The sequence below is a fragment of the Strongylocentrotus purpuratus genome, unplaced genomic scaffold (assembly GCF_000002235.5).
Source record: "Strongylocentrotus purpuratus isolate Spur 01 unplaced genomic scaffold, Spur_5.0 spur5_scaffold_15, whole genome shotgun sequence".
Lineage (NCBI taxonomy): Eukaryota > Metazoa > Echinodermata > Echinoidea > Camarodonta > Strongylocentrotidae > Strongylocentrotus > Strongylocentrotus purpuratus.
This window is the reverse complement of record NW_022145600.1, coordinates 13,599,584-13,621,831: the sequence shown is the minus strand read 5'-3', so window position 1 is coordinate 13,621,831 and position 22,248 is coordinate 13,599,584. Positions and strand designations below refer to the sequence as shown.

Below are 22,248 nucleotides of genomic sequence, written 5' to 3'. Positions count from 1 at the left end.
CCCCCCGGAAAATTACCCCCCGGAGAATTACCCCCTGAGGACAATTACCCCCCAAGGACAATTACCCCCATAAATATTACCCCCGGAAAATTACCCCCCGGAGAATTACCCCCCGAGGAAAATTACCTCCCAAGTATAATTACCCCCCGGAAAATTACCCCCCGAGGACAACTACCCCCGAGGACAATTACCCCCCGAGGACAACTACCCCGAGGACAATTACCCCCCGGAAAACTACCCCTTGAGGAATTACCCCACGAGGACAATTACCCGCCCCCGAGGACAATTCCCCCCCCCCGGGGACAATCAGGATTCAATAGCAAAAGACGATCTGACACGTTGAGAGATGCTGTGAAGGCTACGAGCCCATAAAATCCCGTGCATGAACCCACATTCGTTCAAATACTTGCGCGTGATCTTCCTCTTTACTACACATTTTTCTTTAACTATAATGTATGCAACAACACTGTGGTTGCTGTTTTCTACGAAGGATTTCTCTTGTGCAGCGTTATTTCAACTTTTTGTTCGACACGATGCCCTCTTAAGAAATGAAAAGTTTCGCCCAATCTTAAATTCTTCACAAACTATTTATTTTGCATCACTCTGGCACTCGTCAAGTGCTATGTACACACGTATGGGCACATTTGTTTCTTGATTTAGTGAACGAGCAAGAAAAACAAGGACAAGACATTTTCAAAATGGTAAAACATAATGTTGTAATCAACACACTAGCACAGATTTAAGGTATGCGGGCGCCTCACCGCCGAATGTACACTAATATAAAGTGAAATATTCGGTCATGACCTTGATACATGAATATGAGGATATTTGGGCATCTCGTTGCCTTGATTCATCATGTTTATAATTGTGATGAGTGTGGTAACAATGTAATGTCGAAATAAAAGATATATATTCGCAAAATATTGTCAGCGAGCGAGGAAGAAAGACATTTTATTATTTGTTTACATTTTATTTTCTCATGAAAATAAATACTCTACCCGTTTCTGATATTTGTTTTTCACAAAATCAACGTTTGCCAAAAAAAATTTGTCATGTAACTAACATTCTCTTGCGGCACCCCAGTTGAAAAAAACGCTGCTCTGGAATTACAAAATCATTGAGATGAATGTACCCAAGTGCGGATACTTATTTTCTTTTAATATAGCACCGTACATACCATATATTTAACTTGACGGCAATTTTTATTTCAAAATAAATTACAGTACAAGAAAACATATTTTAGTTCACCATGACAACAGAAATATATATATATATATATATATATATTACATTACATTTATAAACATGAAGAGAACCTTAATTTTGGAATAGATCATGGATTATTATACATACAAAGACAAATATACGATCAGCTGATTAGAAAAGTTACAGAGGATGCATAAATAATGATATCTTACATCCTAATTTCTTTGTTGGGCCATTTTAGGGGAGACTAGCTGTATTAACGCGTACTCATCTGCGCGCAATGTATTGTTAAATTTCTCAGAAATGTAAATTCCGTACTTTGATTTGATACATGCGTCTTCTGGCAATTGAATTCGATTTGATACATGCGTCTTCTGGCAATTGAATTTGATTCAATACACGTGGCATATTAAGTCATACTTCACAAAGGTGGAATGGATACAGAGCGAGAGGGGTGGGTGAAATCTCCTCCTAGGAGGATACATGTACGTCAAGCAAAAAGATTTGGCAGATGGGTACGAGGGCTTTGAATGTGAGCTACGAATATAAATATAATTTATACACAACCCCTGTACGAAACAAATCTATTCCGTCATAAATAACTAAGAAAATTAAAGTTCATGACATTTTCTCTAAATAGCAATTTGAAGAGGAGCTCGCATTATACGTCACAGTGTTACAAATTCCCTGGGTGTGATTGTCCTCGGGCCGCGGTAATGGTGTTTCGAGGGGGGGGGGGGGGGGGGTAATTGTCCTCGGGGGGTAGTTGTCCTCGGGTGGTAATTGTCCTCGGGGGTAGTTGTCCTCGGGGGGTAATTGTCCTCGGGGGTAGTTGTCCTTGGGGGGTAATTCTCCGGGGGGTAATTTTCCGGGGGGTTATTGTCCTCGGGGGGTAATTCTCCGGGTGGTAATTTTCCGGGGGGTAATTGTCCTTGGGGGGTAGTTGTCCTCGGGGGGTAATTCTCCGGGGGGTAAATTTCCAGGGGGTAATTGTCTTTGGGGGGTAGTTTTCCGGGGGTAATTTTCCGGGGGGTGATTGCCCAGGGGGTAATTGTCCTGATACGGTTCGGATACGATAATGCGATAATGTGACATTACGGATGAAATGTACGTAAATATTCTCTAGATCATAATTGACCTGGATGAAGGAGTTGGATCATGATCTTTTGAAAAAATATAATAAAAATAGAACGAGGCAGAACGGTCGCTTTTTCTTTTAAAGAAAACTATGATTTCGTTTCAGGGACAACTATGGTGTCGACGACATTGTGTCGTGGCGGCTCGAAGGTTGTCAGAAAGGAGGGGATTTACCGGACACATGATTTGGTAATCTCGCTATCTCCTGCATTTGCAAGACACACCAAGTGATGGGAAATAAATACTGGATGTCAAGGGTCTCAATTTGACAGTCGCCATCATAATTCATTAACATAAAACAAGATTATTCTTACATATAATTGAAATGATACTTTGTAAATCTAATTTTACGTAGCTCTGTATTGCCACAGAGTGCAATACCACTTTCGCTCATATGCCCCTTTCTTCATGAAATGTTTATTTTCCATTCTGCTTCCTTATTTGAATAATAACATCATCCCAGTTCGTGTTCTATGGAAATGGGTACACGTCAGTATAACAAAACGCGTCGTGATTTGCTTAGATTATAACATATATGCTCTAATAAATACCTTTGCAGATGACGCTATCAACGCAGCTGTTGAGTAGAAGTCATCGTTCATGCAGCGTGCACAAAGGAGTGTCAGGTTCTTCAAATGAGGCATCTTGCAGATGAACTGAGCAAGATTACGTGATGCAGAGGGACGTTCACTGAGATCACTAAGTCGGATGTGAAGAGTCTCAATCTGTTATGATAGTAACATTATGCTGAATGATCAATATCAACCAACTAAATGTATATACAATGTTGTAAAGTGTCGCATGTGTATGCAAAGTGGGCATGTGAAAGGTAATTGTCCGAATGCTACTCATCACCAGGCAACGGATCGAGAGAATCAGCGTTCAGACACCAATAGTCTCACACAAGAATCATAATTATAGCGATAAAGTTCGAAAGCAAACGAATCTAAAAGATCCCCCCCCAGCCGCAAAGGCCACTAGCACAACACCATCATCAAGCCACACATCCAACAATTCGAAGGGTAGTCACGGTGAGTCGACTCGTGTATCCGGCGAGAGAAATGTCACTGCCACTGATGGAGAGTATGACGTCACGACTAGCGCAACGAAAGAAAAGGAAAAGCATAAACCAAAGAACAACAGCAATTCCTCAAGCGACAGTGCTTTGAACTCCGAGATAAGCGATCGCGATAGCGACGACGAAAGCTCGGAATCCACGCTCTCAGCAGAAACGCCGCCAAAGGCAGCACGAGAGAAGAGGAAAGCAGCAAAGAGAAAAAGAAAGGAATCGAAAAAGAAGAAGTGAGTTGAAACTGAGATATATGAAGAAAATGCTGAGAAGTTCTTGATTAACTAGGATCAATTCTAATATTCATTTGATATCCCTTAATGTAAGGGGTTTGCGTAATAAATTGAAAAGAGATGAGATATTTCTGTGGTTGAAACATCAACAATGTGACATCGTATTTCTACAGGAAACTTTTTTGAAGCGTGACAATGGAAATAGTATAAATCGTGAATGGTCAGGGCATTTTTTTTTCGATCACGAAACCAACCACTCAAAAGGGGTAGAAATCTTGATTCGCAGTGGTCTTCCAATTGATATAATCAATGTTCATTTACAAGGAGATGGAAGAGCGATAATTGTGGAATTCTCATGTAATTTGAAAACATATTTTTGTGTAAATTTATATTCACCAGCGAAAGGTTTGGTAAAGGAAACATTCTATAAATCACTTGACCAATGGATAAAACTTCATAGGCCAGATAGTAGTATTATGATTGCAGGTGGTGACTGGAATTGTGTGCAGAACAGAACCCTAGATACTTACGGGATATCTCATGCATATTTATCCAAAAAGTATTATAAATTATTCCAAACAAGAAATAAGCTTTTAGATATATGGAGGAATTTTTTTCCAGACAAGAAACAGTTTACCTGGCGACAGTTGTCATTAAAACTATACTCTCGTCTGGACTATTGGTCAATAACAAAAGATTTAAATGTTCAGTTTTTTCGACAGATATTCGACCATGTTTAAAATGTGACCACAATGCAATATCTTTGAAAATCAAAATATCCCAAGAGAAAAAGGGAAAAGGTTATTGGAAGTTAAATAATTTTTTGCTAGATGATAATGTGTATGGACAAAATGTTAAAGACTTGATACGGAAGATTAAGATTGAAACAAGTACTATGAGTAAACAACTACAGTGGGAAGTTTGTAAATTTAAATTAAAAGAATATAGTATAAGTTACGCAAGATTAAAACAAGGAAAAATGAAACGGTATTATGTGAACATGGAAAAGGAATTAAGACAATTGTGCTCAGTAAAAGATAAAAATTTAAATGATACTGATAAAGAAAAACTAGATAACTTAAAACGAGAGCTATACAAATGGTTTCCTATAAAATATCAAGGAGCTTATAGTGCGGTATGGTATGTAATCCCGAAGGATTTTTTTTGCCATAATAAATTTTTGTTGTTTTTGGCTTCAAAAGGGTCCCAATTGGCCAAAAATGATGGGGTTCAAGTTTTCAGACCCCTCCTTCACTTCCTGTGGGTCCATATTGGGCGCCAAATGGCTTATATAAAGCGCAATAGGGAAATTTGGTGTCTTCGTGAAAATTTGAACCCCATCAATTTTTGATAGCTTGGACCCCAATGAATCCAAAAATGCATCAATTTTGGCACAAAAGTCCTACGGGAGCTGTTTCAGTGACATACCGTACCACACTTTTATGTCAGATCAAGAGAAAAATGGCTAGAACAGGGTAAAAATTTACTAAGTATTTTTGTACAGCTTGAGAAACAAAGATGGAAAAAGAAAGAGTTACATTATATAGAGAAAGATGGTAACAGAATTGTGAACAGTGAAGATATTTTAAAAGAGATTCAACAATTTGTATAAGATGATGTACAGTGCGTCCCAGAAAAAACGAAACCGAGAATTATCGATGTTTTATCATAACTTAATCATAATTTTAATTGATAAATGAAACATTAAAATGAATTTGAAGAGAGGAAACCAAAAAGTCATTTGGCGGACGGTATCTGAATTTCAAAGGGAAAATCAAATTTCTAGAAAGTTAAGTTTCTGTTCTTTCATATGACACCATAATCAGGAAAAATGGGCTGGAAATACCAAAGTTCTGTTTGTTTAAAGTAGTGCTTGCAAACGTGAAAAGTAAAACGGAATGTTTGTATCAAGTCAGAAAGATAAGGGGGGGGGGGGGTTGGTATGGTTGATTTGATTTTGAAAGCTAATTCACTTAGATTATCTTGGGTATATAAGTTTTTTAATGCAGATGATGCAATGTGGAAGACATTATTTTCATTTTGGACTGAAAGAGTTGGCGGGATGCCGTTACGTTCACAGTATAATTGTCATATTAAACACATGAAAATGATATTTAAATAAAAGAAATTTACCAATGTTTTATATGGATTCGCTTTGCACATGGTCAGAAATTCGATATGTAAATGAATATGAAGTAAAAGATATTCCCAATGAAATACTTTGGAATAATAGTAATATTGTAATTGATAATAAACCTCTGTATTTCCCGTCGTGGATAAAAGAAGGAATTTTTTAAATCAAACATGTTATAAATCGACGTACATGGACAGATAACTCACTATTCAATAACCATTTTGATGTTAAAAAAATCTGTTGTTTTTATTAAAAATGTGAAAATTAAAAAAGCATTCCCAAAATATTAGTCACAAAATTACGTTTAAACAAAGCTTCAAGTCTCAATGAAACAATGTACATTGAAACAACTTTAGATGTTATAAACGTTGAATGTACTGAAGCGAAAAGTTACTATAATTTAATTGTTTGATAAATTATGCTCAACTGGTAAACTTACAAAAACTACGTAAAGCGGAACTTTGGGGAAGTTCCAACCAATCCAAAGAGGTTAATAAATAATTTTATTTCATCATTAAAATGTTATTTGAAATACAAAGAAAATGTAAGATACTTCGATAATGAAGAAGTTAAGAAAGTATTAGAAATGTTAAAATAATCATTTTAAGAAATTATGTTGATCTTGTATATAATTCATCTGTTTCATTTTATTTGTTTTGTAAATAATATATATGTATTTTGAAATTGAACAATAAAGTCCCCCTGAAGAGGTAACATAAAATTAAAAAAAAAACTAAATGTATATTCAAGATTAAACAATTTGTTTAAAATGGTATTAATATCGTAGTCACGATGATAACGTTTAACATATCCACCTTTAATTTGTAATGATGTACATGTCTTGACACCTGAAATAGGTACTAGTAATTTCGATAGTTCGTGTATTATTTTGAGGTTGAAAATGGAGTTCATACAGTACCGCTATGTTAAGGTGAACAATATGTTTTGACTGATCCAATCAGGACTGCTGCGTGGCTAACATCGAAATAATGGGAGACAGTAACATATGTCCAGAAGTATGATGTGACATTACGGATAAAATGAGACATCTTAAATATTCTCTAGATCATAATTGATCTGATGACTGTTATCATAAAAATATTTGTGATGTTATTAGTTCAATGAATTCTCAAAATATGAGTCCCCTACAGAAATGGGAACTTTTGAAAATAAAGATACGTGAATTTACACAAAAATATTGTAAACATAAAGTTGCAGATCAAAAAAAATAGAAAAGGGTTCTTAGAAATGAAGCTTAATGTATTACAAAAATGTATTGATAACCAAAGTGGAAATAATGATAATGAAAACGAATATAGGGTCATAAAAGAAGAGCTGGAAAATATATATAAAGTAGAATCTAAAGGAGCTGGTATCAGAGCTAAGGCAAGATGGATGGAAGAGGGAGAAAGAAGTACTAAATATTTTCTTAGCTTAGAAAAGAGAAATGCTAGCAGAAAAAACATAAATCAGTTGAAGACAGGAAATGGGAAAAGAATTATTGAAAAACAAGACGAAATATTGAAAGAAACCGTTGATTTTTATAGTAAGTTGTATACTAAAGAAGATATTGATGTTAAAAATGCAGAAGATTATATTTTTTCTCAAAATATTTCATCTCTCTCTGACGATGAAAATAAAATATGTGAAGGTTTATTAACACACAGAGAATGTAAACAAGCTGTATTCGCAATGAAGAAAAACAAAACTCCAGGTTCTGACGGAATAACCGCGGAATTCTATCAGGTGTTCTGGAATGAGATCTGTGATATTTTAGTTGCCGCTCTTAACGAGTGTTATGCTAATGAGAAAATGTCGGATACTCAAAGGAAAGGAATAATTACTTTGATATACAAGAAAGGGGATCATCGGGAGCTGAAGAATTGGAGACCGATCACATTGCTGAATAGTGATTATAAAATAATTGCAACAGTGCTTGCAAAACGTTTTCAAAAAGTAATTGGTAAAATTATTCATGAAAACCAGTCGGGTTACATAAGAGGTCGTCTGGCGGCTTGTAATGTAAGACTTACTAAAGATATCATCGAATACATGACAAGGAACGGTAAAAACGGTGCTCTTATGATGGTAGATTTTTCTAAAGCCTTTGATGTAATTGATGTAACTTTTATCAAAAAATGTCTGAGTAAATTTAATTTTGGACCTGTTTTCCAGAAGTGGGTAACAATTTTATACACAAATATTTCAAGTTCTGTAATTGTAAATGGTTGGTTATCTGAAACTTTTAGTGTTCTGAGAGGAATACGCCAAGGGTGTCCCCTCTCGGCCTTATTGTTTGTAATGGCCGCAGAATTAATGGCAAATAAAGTGAGAGAAAATAAGGAAATCAAAGGTCTAGATATTGATGATAAAGGTATTGATCTGAAATTGCTGCAATATGCAGATGACACCTTATTTTATGTATCTGATATAAATTCTTTTGAAAATATTTTAATCGAATTAGAGGTTTTTGGCAATATTGCAGGACCGAAGTTAAATAGAGAAAAGACTGTCTTGATTTGGATTGGAACAGCCTGTCAACGATGGTCGCTAACTTGTTTTGGTTTACATTGGACAGATGGGCCAGTAAAATACTTAGGACATCATATCGCACCTGATCTGCAGTGTGCTTTAAAGATTGATTGGGAAAATAAATTAGAAAAAATGCAAAAACTGCTAGATAACTGGAGAAAAAGAAACCTGACTTTGTTTGGAAGACTGACTATTATTAAATCACTTGCAATTAGTCAAGTTATACATTTAATGATTGTTGATACAATACCGTCTACTTTTTTGATAAAACTTAATAGCCTGATATTTAAATTTCTTTGGAAAAGTAAAATTGAAAAGGTAAAACGATGTATTGTTACTGAGGATTATTGTGAAGGAGGATTACGAATGATTGATGTTAAAAGGCAAATGTTTAGTTTTAGGTTGAAGTGGCTTGGGATGTTTTTAGATAATACAACAGGAAATTGGAAAGATATGTGTAAACATTGGTTTGACTGTTTGGGAGGGCTGCATCTACTCCTCAATTGCAATTATACTGATTATACTTTAAATCTCTTAAAACTTAGAAACGTCCCACATTTTTACATAGAAATATTACATGCATGGTACCTCATAAACAAATACACATCCGCTGAATGTCAGACACAGAAGCATGTCGACGAAAATATTTTATGGTATAATCAAGATATTGTTTTTGAAAAGAAAATGTTATTTTATGAAGACTGGTATAAAAGTGGTATTATATACTTAAATGATATCTTTAAAGATGGTACTTTTGTTTCAGTAAATGAATTATGTATCCGCCTTAATACTAGAAGAAGTAAACAATTTTTGATTTTTGACTATACAAAGCTACAAAAATCAATTCCAAAAATTTGGATAAATGATAAACATAGGGTACCTTTGGTTTTCAAAGACCATAATCTCTCTATCCCCCACTTTGTATTTGGAAAATCAGTTAAGCCTGTTAGTCTTTTGAGTAGTAAACAGTGGTATAATATGATCAGTTTTGAACAAATTAAAATAAATAAATGTTGTTTGTATTGGGAAGATGTCTTGCAGAAGGACGTTAAATGGTCTTCTGTTTTTGATAGGAATTTGATTGGGATAAAAGATTTTCGTCTACGTGAATTTAATTTCAAGCTTTTATATAATATGTTACCAGTCCGTAACAATCTGTTCAAGTGGGGCCTCGCATACGATAACCTTTGTTTAAAATGCAAAAAAACTGAAGATGTGCTTCATGCTTTCATTTCATGTAAGGCAAATGAAAGGTTCTTTAAGTATTTAAAGGACTTAGTTTTACGTGCTTTCAATCTTAGAATAGAGATAGATATTGTTTTATTACTCAAAATGAATTCGCAAATCGAAATCGATTTGATAATGACTATTGCTTTTTGGTCGATTTATAAAATGATTATTTTTCGTAATAAGTATGGATATGATAATAGAGATTTGAGTTTGATTTACTTATTTAAGAGAGAAATGACTGACAGAATAGAAATAAACGAACATTTGAAAGTACAAAATATGAAATTTCCTGCGAACTTGCTTAGTTATATTTGAGTAAATAACTTGTGTATTATTGATGTTCCATTGATTTGCTAAATTGTAAGCAAAATTATGTTACTGTTTGAATATTGAATAAACACCTCTAAGAGGCAAAGAGAAAAAAAAAAATAATTGATCTGAATGAAGAAGTTAGATCATGATCTTAAGTCTCACGAAAAAGATAACATAAAACTAGAAGGTAACAGAATGGTCGCTTTTCTTTAATGGTTTCTTTTCGGGGACAACTTGAACACCCTGATTATGTTTTTGAAGACATTGTGTAGTGGTGGCTCAAAGATTTTCAGAAAGGAGGAGATTTAATACCGGACATATGATTTGATAATCTCGCTATCTCTCCCGCATCTGTACGACACACAGAGTTAGGGGGGGGGGGGTATTGAAATACGTGATGTCAAGGGCTGGATGTCAAGGGTCTCAATTTTGCAGTTGCTATCATCATTCATTTTAAAACACAAGATTATTCTAACATTTAATTGAAATAGTACTTTGTAAATCGAATTGTACGTAGCTTTGTATTGCCACATACACTGCAAAAACGAGGGTGTTAAATTCAACACCATGGGTGTTGATTTTAACACTTTTCCGGTATTTATATCGGAAAACACCAGATGGTGTTATTTAGCACCAGGGTTTGGAATTAAACAATTCAATTTCACTCTTGGTGTTAAAATCTAACACCATTATTTCAGCTTGGTGTTAAAGTTCAATTCTAGTTTTTATGTTAAAAACTCCAACACCATTTCTTTTAACACCAGTGGTGTGTAGAATTTAGCCCTGATTTTTTTTGTTAAAAGCAATACCAATGATTTAACACTCAATTTAAAGAATCCTGCGATGTCTGTTGGATTTAGTGGTAACAATTTTCTAACGTTTCTGTCTGCAGGATAAATTTTCATACTTAACGGCATGATAGCGCTGATGAAATAGGTTATTTAGACCTTGACTAAAAATTCCATAACCACGATATCCCGAAGAGATTCTCGACAGCTAGCTCGCGCGTGCGCATGCACGATACGACATCATATCATATATGACAACTGTCTTCCAATGATTTTGCTCGAATCCACTAACTTATGCGCAAGCGCAAGTTCAACACCATGTATAACACCAAGACTCGGAACACCAACCTGTCATTAAATATGTCGACACTGTTGGTGTCGAACGGACGTGGACGGACGTGAAATGAACATCAAGTGTGCTTTTTTCTCTATTCCGTGCTGGTGTTAGAAATTTAAAACCCTGGTTTTTGCAGTGTAGGAATGAAAAATCAGAACTGATTTTATCATTTATTATATAAATCTATGTTTCTACCTATTATTTGCTAGGTAATCTAAACTACGCTACCTTCGAGAGCTCTTTAAAAACGTCACACTCGTGCATGTCCCCACCCCCATACATCGCCTTCACGTGCGCATAGCACGTCCGCCATTCATCCTCTTTCACGAGCCTCAAAAGACATAGCTTCGGACATGTTGCCCGCAAGGAGAGGGGACGGAGGGAGGGACATAGGTAGATACATAGATTTATATAGTAAATAATAAAAATCAGAACTGATTTACCACAATAAATCAATGTATCTACCTATCATTTGCTAGACAAGCACACAAATGAACCTGGAGGCATCTATCGGACAAGAAGGAGATTACTGGAGATTACTGGGGAACAAAGACAGCCGAAGCCGCCCGCAGGGACACAGTTGCAAACAACACCACAACACCTCCCTAGAGGTGACGTCCCCGAAGATAAAAAGACGGAAGGGCATTGGGAGACCGCCAAAACGCGGCCTTCAAAATGACATCCAAACTCACTCCCTGGAACAACGCCCAGGAAGTACCACTACATCTGGAAATATGGGCACTGGCCCTGCCCTCTGCGAACAGGGCCTCAGGACCCGTCGCCTGAATAGCGTCCACTATCCATCTGGAGATGGATTCTCGAGACGCAGAAGAAAGGAGGTCCCGCGAAATGAGGAACAACTGGATATCCTTTCGATGAACCTTAGTCCTATCTAAGAACTACCTGAGTGCCCTGGGCACCAGACCTTGTCCTGAGCGACCGAGAATTTCGAAAGAGGACTGAGGAAACCTCCGTCGGTCCAGAGGAAGGTCGTGGGACCAACCAAACTCCCCACCTCTCCCACCTGATATGGCCGGGGGAGGTAGACAGCGCATGGAGCGTACTCCTCCGCTGTCCGGAAGCTATTGGTGAGGCCTTAGACAAATGCTCAAAAAGAGGCTTTGCCAAATCCAAAACCTTAGGAAAACTCCAAGCAGGAGCCAGCCTCGGGATAGCCGGCCACTGCAGAAAAGAACGCAGTAACTTCAACAAGAAACGGGAGATAACCCCCGAGCCTACCGGAAACCAGACATGAGAGGCGGTGGCCGAACGATAACCACGAAAAGCGGAAGGACTTTACACTTGTCAAACAAGTAAATCAACATCCAGCTATAACACCTACTGAAGCCTACAGGCGAGACCCCGAGGTCTCCACACCAAATGGAGCAGGGCTCCAAACGAGAGTTGTTAAGGGTCCTCGTGGAATCCCTACGACTCTAGACTATAAACCGCGAGGCTCTCTCAGAGAGTCCAGAAGCCATAGCGTACTCCCCGACACCGGCCTAGCGGCCAGAGAGAGTATGCACCGCAGGGCGATGACAGAAAATCCCCGATAGAGACTGGGACAACAGGCCCGGGAGAAGGGACAGATGTCCATAGCAATGAACTGAAACCAGCCAAAAACGGAAACTCGCCGGAGAGCCCGTTGCCCCAAACATCAACGATTGACACTGATTACCCTCCAAATGAGCTAGGGAACTATGTCCGTTAAAACAGAAAGGAACATGCTGAAACCCAGGACAGTTCAAAACTTATGCGAGTTCTCCAGGTGGTTTCGAACCAGGGACCTTAGATCTTCAGTCTAACGATCTCCCAACTGAGCTATTTCAGCTAGTTGTAAGAGATAAATCCCTCGGAAAAGGCGACACAGCCGTTTGGTCAGCCGCATGACTAGGCTTCATTGAGACCTATCACAGATGGCGAAGCCATCTGCGAGAAGAGTCACAGACATAGCCGTCATTTAGAAAAAAAACCCAGAGGGGAAGGGTGAGTCCCGACCCAGCTACCCACTCCTCTCTTGGAGGTGTAGCAAAAGAAGCTGGAGAAAAGAGCTTAACCATCACCAACAGGCAAAAAGCCCGAGGAGAAATGCCAACCACCGAACTGAGCCTCCCCGAGGCCGAACTCGGTAAGACGATCCCCAAACCAAAACGGGTACCGGCTTACACCAGACCAGCAAAACTGGGCCGCAGACCAGCCGGATGAGACCAGGGTAAACCCTGTCGCCCACCAAGCTACTTCGACACCGCGCAAAGCCCAGCCTAAACGGTTGGAGAAGAGGCAAGGTGAGGTCTAAAAATTACCACAGCTCTCTCCGCCTAAATAACAGTCAGAGACTTGACATTAGAAGGCCACAATAAACATAACAACCCAACCACAGCTTCGTGCCCCTCGCCAAAGCGTCGAGTGACGAAGCTTGTTCTCGGGCCTTGCTAAACTGGAAGGTTCAGCGAAATAGGCCCAGCATGGCCAGTAGCCGCAAGAGCATGGTGCGAAAGGCTTACGTGTGGTCGACAACCTCCTGTCGTGTGGCCGACAACCTTCTGTCGAGTGGCGAACTCAACTGAAACCCCGCTGCAGATGCCGAAAACAACCGCGAAGGCAGGAACTACAGGCCCAACTCCCACCAACCGGCCGACGGCCCATGGTGGAAGGCCAACAGCACCAGGCGACCCGGACCTAAAAGTGTCTCGGATGCCTGAGTAACAATACCCGCGAAATCTGAACAAACCCAAAGCCAGGTGTGACCAGGGCCGGCTCATTACCAGCAGAGGCACGGGAAGGAGCAGAAGGTGGGCCTCCGCCAAAACCCAAAATGTCTTTTAGGTATTTTGGTGGCTGGTATCCCCAGACACCAGAATCACCAAGAAGCCACGAAGCCCAGCCTGAGCGGCTAGAGAACACACCGACTGACGTAACACCTAACTCAGCCTTCTCTCCCTTGACCCAGTCGGCAGCTGGACGTCAGAACGCTTGCGCTTCTTACCCGCAGGTACGGGAGAAGAAGCGAGTATAGCGGCCATACTAGACTTCGTAAACCCCGAAATTTATATACCAATAAACCGGGACCAAACCACTCCACTGCGCCAGAGGCTCATCAATCAAGACCCGAGAGCCTCCGCGAAACCGGGATTTTGCGTATCACGACTGGATGAAACCACGACGTGGGTGAAACCGGAGCTACACCAACAAAAAATTGGCGTGCCGTTGCATTGCAACAAAGCCCTAAGACACAAAACTTGACCCAAAGGAGGAGCTAAGTGCGATTACTTCTACATAACTGACCCACCCAATGTGCGGCGCTCGTTAAAACTATAACGGGAGGAGATCACCGGAGATGGGAAACCCTCCTCACACACAAGATACCCGTCACCGGACTGGCAAACCCCCATGAGCTGTATTCCCGCGGAAGGAGATGGGAAGCCTTGGCCGCACCTCGCACAACCAGTGGAGAACCTGGCCCCAAGGGGGCGGGCGCAACCACAAACATTAATCTCCTCGCTGGGCGTCGACAGAGATAGGAGGGGCATGTAAACATGTCTGGGTACCAGAAGGGGCTATCCAAAATATCGGACACTATCTAGGCAAGTGGTTCCAGATTAAGCCACCAAGGTAAAACCGGACCTAGGCCCTGGACGCCCGTGTCCAAAGACATGACACAGCCGACCATGAAAAAGGAAGGCCTGTACCACCAGAGGTCGGCCGAGAGGGCTGGGTTACTACCCCGCCAACTTCTCTCAGCAAAGAGCTCCAAATAATCGAGAGGCTCAGCCTGATCGATGGCAACGGAGAAGGGTAGGCGTCTAAACGAGGCCGAACCCCTCCTCCCAGCCGTAGCCTAATGTGTGCCCAAGGCAGACATCGACTCAGAAGAGACATGACTGAGACATGGCCGGGACATGGCTATACTCCATGCCTACCCGCGGACGGGAGCAAAAGAGCTAGCAAGAGCGTATATTTGCGCAATTTACCGAACCGTTAAACTGATACAGATTATATCGGACGGCACTGCTGAGCAGGCGATGGATATATATTTAGCTCGTCTCATAAGCACCCGACTGTGACAGGAGCGAGAGAGCTAGCAAGAGTGTACTACTATTGAGTGATCAAGGCGGCACGGGGTGCTGTGGAATCACTCGAGTACACGCTTGAGACTGACGGACAGTACCCTAGTGGGTCGGTCGGAAAGTCTCTTACGACTTCCACCCAAAGGGAGAGAGCCGGCCCCTGAGGATTCAAGCTAGTCTCGAGGACTACGGAATCGCTCAAGTTGTTGCTCTTTTTCTCCTGAGTTATCAAGACGGCACGGGGTGCTGCGTAATCACTCGAGTAAACACTCAAGACTGACGGACAGTACCCTAGCTGGGCGGTCGGAAAGTCTCTTACGACTTCCACCCGACGGGAGGAAGCCGGCCCCTGAGGATTCAAGCTAGTATTGAGGACTGCGGAATCGCTCAAGGTGTTGCACGTGTCAATAGCGGGAGCAAAGCCAGTGATCGGGTTCCGAGTGTGAGTGGCCGCAATGGCGACACTCTTCACCCGGGTCCGAGTGTGAGTGGCCGCAATGGCGACACTCATCCCCAGAGCATGAACGTCAGAGGCCGGCAGACCAATGACGCCCTTCTCTATCGTGTGTTGGGGGCTAACGATCGGTAAACCGATCGCCCCCTTCCTGGGACCCTGGGTCCAAACAATGGCTGTCTTACCGAGCCCGAAAAAGTCGAGCCGGTAATTATAAACGAGCCTGTCCGAGAGACGCTAGTAGCGCTCCCTAACTAACCTGCCGCCACACTGAATAAACGAGTGGTCGGCTTGTCAAACATCCCTCCCGTAGCTGCACCAGCTGGAGGAGAAACACGAGTACCAGGCTACGATGCATCCATCACGAACCTAAATACACGAAAAGTAAACAAAGAGAAACGCCAGACAAAAGGAGCGAGCGAGATTATGCCGGGATTACATTTGCCCCGGGCGTCGTACGATAAATTAGTCTATGATTTTTCGTAGACAACGTAGGAGGCTACGGGCTACGATGTTTGTGTTAACATTATCTACGAGCATCGTGCCATTTATTGTATTGGCCCTCAGGGGCAGGACGGAGCAAATCCGTACAGAGGCTGCTCGGAGATTTGAATGCTCAATATCACGGATACTGCACGGGCAGCGAGCAGTAACCTTGCGATAGCTGTGCAATGGCCATGCGAATGCCCCACGAGTCTACAATCTCTGTACGATTTTTTGTTTGCCCCCATGTTCACCGAAAAATCGTGACTAGGGAACCCATACCACCAAATTAATAGTAATTAAAATGAGGACGGAATTCAATACGTAAAAAGAGCTAAGCCCAACGAAAAAAAGGACAAAATCCTTGATTTTAATGTTACTCAGCTGTATACGATGTCTCTACCGATAGGGGAGAATAGAAAGAGGATGAGTGGCGGACGTGCGATGCGCACGTGAAGGCGATGTATGGAGGTGGGGGCATACACGAGTGTGACGTTTTTAAAGAGTTCTCGAAGGTAGCGTAGTTTAGATAAACTAACAAATAATAGGTAGATACATTGATTTATTGTGGTAAATATGGTTTATATTATACAAATATACACTGCCTTGAGAGGTTCTGGTTAAAACTATGCGCAAGAGGTGACTCCAATAGTACTATTTGCTGAGGGGCGCAGCCCCGAAGCAAATGGTACTTTTGGAGTCACCGAGGCCCATAGTTTAACCAGTACCTCGAATAGAAGGCATGGTATATTTGTTTTATATCCTGCATCAAAAAATTATTTAAAAAATAAATAAAAAAAAATATAAAAAAACATTTTTGGGAAAGAAAAAAAATTTGGAACAAAAAAAATGTTAATTTTTATCTAAAAAGATTTAAAATATTTTGTTTTCATTAAATAAAGATTTGAAAAAAAAATTGATTCAATTTAAAAAAAAAAATTTACAATTTTTTTTCAACTCCCAAATAGTAAACCAAAATAGTACTCTCATATAGTACTTTCTAAAAATAGCTCAAATATTTTTGGTCATGTGACGAGCTCTCAACCAATCAAAAGCCAACAAATTTTTGATGCAGGATATAATACTTATTATATCCCTCATGTATAGTTGTTTGCATTGCGATTGTACAGAGCACGAAAAAGGTATAGATAAGTACTATCTACCTGAGATAGGTCTTTTTGTAAAGTAATTTTTTGCTGCTGCCCCACTTGCGCGACGTGCGCATTGAATAGCGCATAGCAAAGTAGGTTACGCGAAATGTCAAATTCAATGTCAATGTAAGACAATGACAATGACAATTGACAATTATTTATTCTCATGTCACCCACATTGGGGTATTGGAGAAGTTTACAATCAATTTGAATTTGTCAATTAAACACTGTGAAATATACAATACAAATAGAATTAATGTTAATCCATACAAACTAACACTATCGACAATAGTGAGAACAATTATGATGATAATGATAATAACAATATTGATGATGATAATAATAATAATAATCAAAAACAAAACGATAATATTAATTAAAACGATAATTAATGACGAAATTAATGGAAGCAATTGAAAAAGAAATTTACTGGCACCAGTAAATTGATATCTGAATTAATGAATTACTGAAAATATTCTTGATATCAATTTAATAAATTGACATAAGACAAAAAAGAGAAACATAAAGTTAGTATTGAACTCATAACATGTTTTTGCACATACTTAAATTAATGAAAACGAAGCATTATTTTTCGACAGAATTTTACTAAGTTTAAACGTGTTTGTACATTATTGGAGTTAAACAGCTGATCCATTTTTCAGTGTATTTGGTCTTTCAATAAAATATTTATCGATGAACAATTTTCTTTCTGAACGAAAGGTAGGGCATACAAACAAGTAATGAAACTCATCCCCAAGCGATTGCAAATTGCACAGCGTACATACCGGTAGCCTCATTTCCCTTGGAGTATTTGAATATCTACCAGCTACAATCGGCAGGTAATGATTGCCACAGCGAAAACGACTTAATATTGTCCGATCTCTTTTAATGAGATCGATTAAGTATCTTTCTAAACATAAAGAATGAGCGCGCATCGACTGTATTACATGTACGCATGTTGTGCTTTGTAAAATCGAGCTGAAGCTAAACTGTCTGCGAAATCAGTTGTTTTAATTATGTAAATTCACTTTAAATAGACCTTATTGCCGATGTGGGATATAAAACAAATATTAACCTCCTTTACTCGGGCAATGAATACAAACTATCATCGCCTCGGTGATCTCGGGGCTACCATCTTCCCTCGCCTTGCGGCTCGGGAAGATAGTAGCCCCGAGATCACCTCGGCGATGATAGTTTGCACCATTACCCTCATAGTCGATTAATATTTGCTTACTATCATTTTTTTCTAATAATTTTCTATAGGGAGCTAATAACCACTTTCGCTTTTTTAACCCCCTACTTCATGAAACTCTAGCTTTTCCTAACTGCTTCCTCTTAACGGTGTTCTAATTTGGACTGTACCATCATTCCGTTTCGTGTACTATAGAATTGATTACACGTCCGTAGACTCTATAACAAAACGCGTAATGACTTGCTTAGATCATAAAATATATACTCTAATCAATACCTTTGCAGACGAGGCTTCCGACGATAATGTTGAGTAGAAGGCATCATGCATTTGGCGTTCACAACTGACTGTCAGGTTCTTCAGATGAGGCATCTTGCAGAGGACCTGAGCGAGATCACGTGATGCAGAGGGACGTTCACTGAGATCATCAAGCTGGATGTCAAGAGTCTCAATCTGTTATGATAGTAACATTATGTTGATTGATTAATTAATAACGACCAACTAAAAGTATATTCAAGATTAAACAATTTGTTTAAAATTGTATTGATATCGTTGCCACAATGAAAACGTCTTAACCCATCCACCTTTATTTTGTCTTATACATCTCACTCCCAGATCCTAATCAAATGATTGGTCATGCGCGGTCGCGTGTGATTCAATAACTGAGCCTATTGCACTCGTTTTCATGAAAAGGAGTGCAATATTTTCAAGTACTATTAAACTCGTTTTCAGAGCGCGCAATAGTGCGCGTAGGGTTAGAGCGCTTTATACTGCTATTCCTGCGCAGCACTATGGGTGCAGAGGTAAGCGCTTGCTATATCTATACTTATGTGTGTGCACTAAATAGAGACTTATTCAAACTTGAGATTTATTTGTCAGCCATATACTGTCACGAAACAATCTTGGATTAATTCTGTTTACATCAAATAACAAGGATCTAGGAGTTTCGTTGTATAAAACAAATGATGCATGTTTTCATTCGTTTATTATACGATCTATCCGCCCTCGTTGATGCTGTGTGTATCTATCGCACTCAGCCTAACGGCTTCGTGTGATAGATACACACAGCCTCAACTCGAGTGCGGATAGATCGTATAATGAACTCATGCGCATGCATCATATTTTGTAGAATGATGTACAAGTCTTGACACCTGTAATAAGCACTATTCTCGATAGTTCCTGTATTATTTTCTGAATGAAAATGGTGTTCATGCTGCTAGCTTAAGGCCGGCTTACATTGTAGCGGCAAAGACCCCGCGAAAGGAGACGGATGTGAAAATCATTACATTCTGGCGGTAAAGCGACGGCAAAAGGGGAAAACCAAGATTCGCTGATGAGTGGAACGACCTTCAGCGACAACACGGCGGTAAGGGGCGAATGGCTGCGGCAGCGAACGGAGTCTAGCGACCAAAATCGGACGTTGTCTGTGCGGCGAGTGACGATGTCTCGACGGAGCCCGGCAACAAGGAACGAGGTCAGACGGCTGACAGCGGATTAGCTGGGGGCAAGGAACGGCGGCTGACGGTGGGTTTCGGCGACGATGACGTGACTCAGCGGTCGACATCAAAGTCTGTGTTTGTGCGGGTCACTGACGTCACAAAGCGTAAAAAATCGCAAAAAAAGTTTAAAATCGCGGACCATCGTTGCAAAATCGTAACCGTCGCAGACCACCGTTGCAATGCCGCAGGTACTCGCAAACGACCCGCCATCAACAGTCATCAACCGTCACCCTCCGGCCAAAATTCGCAATCCATCAGGGTTCGGGATGTGACGTCACTTGCCGTTGTTTTGCCGTCAATGATCGTTGACAACGACAACGACAACGACAACGAATACCAACGAAATTGTGACGACCGCAAAACGACTAGAGACGGAATCGCGCGCATAGAAACGTCAAGGAAATAAGGGTTGCTGTCTCCAACGAAATCTAAACGGAGTCACAACGATTTTTTTTGCCGCCTCAAAATTTTCAATTTGCTGACAATTTGCCCACGGACGTGACTGGTAATTTCGGCCGTCTGCGGTCGCTGGCGGATTCGTTAGCGACAATTAAAGACAACACACGATGATTGGCGGGAAATTCAATAATTCAATTCGAGGCTTAACGTAGCATGTGGTACCCCCCCCCCCTCCCCCCTATTCGTCATAGTGTGAGCCGGCCTTTAAGGTGAACAATATGTTTTGACTTATCCAATTAGGCCTGTGGCATGACTTAAAGCAAATGGGAGACAGAAGAATATGTCCAGAAGTATAATGCGACATAATGGATAAAATGAGACATCGTTAGTATTCTCTAGATTATAATTGACCTGAATGAAGGAGTTTGATCTAAATTTAAATTTTCTTTAAGATTCTATTCTTACATTAAACAATATGATAAAACAAGATGGCAGAACGGTCGCTTTTCTTTAAGAGAAAACAATGATTTTGTTACGGGGACAACTCGAACACCCTGATTATGTTATCGACGACATTGTGTATTTTCGGCTCAGAGATTGTCCAAAAGGAGGGGATTTACCAGATATATGATTCGGAAATCTCGCTTTAGCTCCCCGCATTTGCACAATAAATCAGGTAAGGAGGAGGAGGGGGGGGGGGTAGATAATTTTAATAGACAATGTTATTTTTTTACATGTTATTAAAATAGTACTTTGAAAACTCAATTTTTCGTAGCTAAGTATAGACACGTGTAAGTGAAAACATGGTAGATATTATTTACTGTAAATTGTTATATTGTTCTGTAGGTAGTGCATTCCCACTTACAACTATCATTTGCCCCCTATTTCATAAAACGTTAGCTTTCCCTACCCGCTACCTCTGTAACGGTGTACTAATTTGGACAGTAACATCATCCCGTCTCGTCTATAGAAATGAGTACTCGCCAGTATAACAAAACGCGTAGTGATTTACTTAGATTATAAAATATACGCTCTAATCAATACCTTTGCAGATGACGCCATTGACGAAAATGTTGAGAAGAAGTCATTGTGAAGTGAGAAATCATCCCAGCCCTTTTGCCCATTGAGTGTAAGGTTCTTCAGATGAGGCAACTTGCAGATGACCTGAGCGAGATCACGTGATGCAGAGGGACGTTCACTGAGATTATCAAGATGGATGTGAAGAGTCTCAATCTGTTATGAAAGTAACATTATGTTGAATGATCATTTAAAAATAACTAAGTCAAAGTATATTCAAGAAGAAACTATTTGCTTAAAAATTATATCAATATCGTTATCACGATGAAATCGTCTTAACCCATCTACCAATTATTTTGTAATGATGTACAAGTCTCTACACTGAAATAAGCACTAATTTCGATAGCTTCTGTATTAATTTGAGATTGAAAATGGTGTTTATACATTACTTCTATGTTAAGGTGAACAACATGTTTTGAGTGATCGAATTAGGACTGTGGCATGACTGATAGCAAATAGGAGACAGTATAATTTGTTCAGAAGTTAATGTGAAATTACGAATGAAATTAAACATCATAAATATTCTCTGATCAGAGTTGACCTGAATAATTCAAATTCAAATTCAAAGTTTATTCAACACTCTTCATAAAAACATTTAAAACATACAAATACAGAATGAAGTTATAAATATAAAAAAACACAAGAAAGTGATAACAAATACAATGGCAATTTATAAGAGCATTTGGGATAGGCAGAAAGGAGGGAAGTTCCTTATATAAAAGCCTACCCCTAAAAACACACATACATGAAAACAAGAACAAAAGAACAGAACAAAAAACAAAGAACATATTATAACTTACCATCATGCACGATCAGAGTATATCAAAAAAAATGTCAAAAATTGGCCCATACTATTAATACTGATTATTATACTTGTTTAACAGAAATTGTTTATATTTAATTTTAAAAAGATTGAGAGTTTTGCATTTTTTTATTTCCTAAGGTATACTA

General features: G+C 39.6%; 1 protein-coding gene across 1 annotated transcript in view; it reads right to left on the bottom strand.

The window, feature by feature from the left end:
• The window catches only part of LOC100889688 (baculoviral IAP repeat-containing protein 1e), a 66,986-nt gene that overhangs the window by 13,618 nt on the left and 31,120 nt on the right, over nucleotides 1–22,248 (bottom strand). Inside the window, exons 9-11 of the mRNA XM_030985960.1 lie at nucleotides 21,265–21,453; nucleotides 18,602–18,775; nucleotides 2,895–3,068 (exon numbers count right to left, since the gene is read on the bottom strand). Of these exons, the coding sequence (XP_030841820.1) occupies nucleotides 2,895–3,068; nucleotides 18,602–18,775; nucleotides 21,265–21,453 (537 nt within the window). The remainder of the gene's footprint in view (nucleotides 1–2,894; nucleotides 3,069–18,601; nucleotides 18,776–21,264; nucleotides 21,454–22,248) is intronic.